The sequence below is a fragment of the Vombatus ursinus genome, unplaced genomic scaffold (assembly GCF_900497805.2).
Source record: "Vombatus ursinus unplaced genomic scaffold, bare-nosed wombat genome assembly UNPS02014768.1, whole genome shotgun sequence".
In the NCBI taxonomy this organism is placed as follows: domain Eukaryota; kingdom Metazoa; phylum Chordata; class Mammalia; order Diprotodontia; family Vombatidae; genus Vombatus; species Vombatus ursinus.
The window spans coordinates 13392595-13394430 of record NW_020954546.1 but is presented as its reverse complement, the minus strand read 5'-3'; the positions used below and the strand labels follow the sequence as shown (position 1 = coordinate 13394430).

Sequence of the window (1836 nt, the reverse complement as noted above, 5' to 3'; positions counted from 1 at the left end):
CTCTCTCTCTCTCTCTCTCTCTCTCTCTCTCTCTCTCTCTCTCTCTCACACACACACACACACACACACCCCACCTGCCCTTCCAGTCCCTAGAAATAGGGAAACAGAGATAGACTCAGTCTGATTTTCCGAAAGGTGACCGAGGACTGTGAAGAGAGGGGACGGATAGAGCGGGGGAGGAATGGGGATGGTGGGTAGAGATGGGGACGGGACAGGGAGGATGCGGATGGTAATGGTGGAGACCAGGACAGGATTGGGGAGCTGATCCCATTGGGGGTACCCTTACCTCCTTGCCTCGTGGGCTGAAGGATGGAGAGGAGGAGGAGGATGACTCCTGGCCGGAGGGGGAGAGCTGTCCGACTCGCCATCTCTGGGAGAAAAGCCTCAGCCCTCTCTCGGGCTGTGTGTTTTATCCTCAATGCTTAATTGCTGTCTACAAGGGATGTGAGGGAAAGAGGGAGGGGGAAGAACAAGGGAGGGAGGGGGGCTGTGTGATGGGGGGGGTGAGGGGGGTGGGGGGGAAGCTCAGGACACGACGTAATTACGAAAGGGCAATACACAAACCTCCCCAGACTGGACTATTTGGGGTTTTTTTTTCTTTCTTTGCTTCCCCCCCTCTTTCTCTATTGCTGTTCTCTCCAGCCCTGTCCAGGGCCCTGCCAGAAAGCAGCAGGAGGGGGGGGGGGATGCTGCCAAAACAGCCTTCAGCAAGAGGAAAGGGGAGGACTCTAGTCCTTGCCAAAAATCCCTGGCTCTAGCCAAGCCCCGTGATGGCCAGGCCCCAGCGCCCGCCCCACCCTGCCCCGCCCCGCCCCAACTGGGCCCCAAGCCTAGAGCCCGGGGACAAGGGCCAGCTGCCCTGAAGCCCCCCCCCACACCCCCCCACTTCAGCCACCTCAGGCCTGGGAGGAGCTCCCACCCCCATTCCTATCCCCTTTCAGCCCCCTCCCCACTCCAGCTCATCCCATCCCCCTCTTTAATCTTGTCTCCTTGTCCTAGCTGGGGAGGGGGATTGTAGAGGACCCAAGAAAAGCAGAGATGCTGTGGGGGGACTTTGGGGAAAGAGAACCTCAGGGTCCCATTTTCTTTAACACCTAGCGCCAAGAGAGAATGGAAGGGATAGCGTCTTTGGACTCAGAGAACATGGGTTTGAATCCCGGTGTTGCTAACTTAATACCTGTGTGTCCTTGGGAAGACAACTCCTTTCCCTGTGTCTGTTTCCTCATCCCTAAAATGAAGGAATGGGATGAGGTGACCTCTGTGGTCCTCTCCATTGGTAAATCCTATGATGGGGAGACTGAATGAGAGGGCAGGGATGTGGGGTTTGGGGAGAAAAGGTTATCCTGTCATCTACAGAAAAGTGATGCCCTTGGAGCTTGCCCCAGTGGTAATGTTTAAAGGAATCTAAGCCCAGACACCAGCAGCCCTAAGGAAGAGAGGATCTGAGATCTCAAGCTGGAAGGGACCTGAGAGGCCATCTAAGTCAGCCCCCTCATTTTTTACAGATTTGGAAACTGAGGCACATAGAGGGGAAATGACTTGCCCAAGGTCACCCAGATGCCAAGTCTCAGAGGTAGGAATCGAACCCAAGTCATAGCACTCCAGGACCAGTGCACATTCCCTTCCTGCTTAGTGCCTCTGCATAGCATCAGTGATTGACCTCATAGACTATCCCCAGGGGACTCTCCTCCCTCCCCCTGGGGCTGAAGACCTTGCAGAGTCTCCAGACAGCAGGTGTGAGGGGGTGAGCCGCAGAGCCAAGGCCAGGGTTTTTTAGCTACCACTTGTAGATTGGGGAGAAAAAGGAAGAAAAAACCCCAGTGGGAAGGGCACTGG

The 1836-nt window shown here is 55.7% G+C and overlaps 1 protein-coding gene across 5 annotated transcripts in view; it reads right to left on the bottom strand.

The window, feature by feature from the left end:
- ELN (elastin) overlaps window positions 1-485 on the bottom strand; it is a 69548-nt gene extending 69063 nt beyond the window's left edge. For 4 of the 5 annotated variants that reach the window (XM_027861968.1, XM_027861971.1, XM_027861972.1 and 1 more), the window contains exon 1: window positions 287-485. In XM_027861968.1, coding sequence (XP_027717769.1) covers window positions 287-368 — 82 coding nt within the window. In that variant the 5' untranslated portion in view covers window positions 369-485. The remainder of the gene's footprint in view (window positions 1-286) is intronic. The other variant, XM_027861973.1, reaches the window with a different exon arrangement.
- Window positions 486-1836: the final 1351 nt, after the last annotated feature.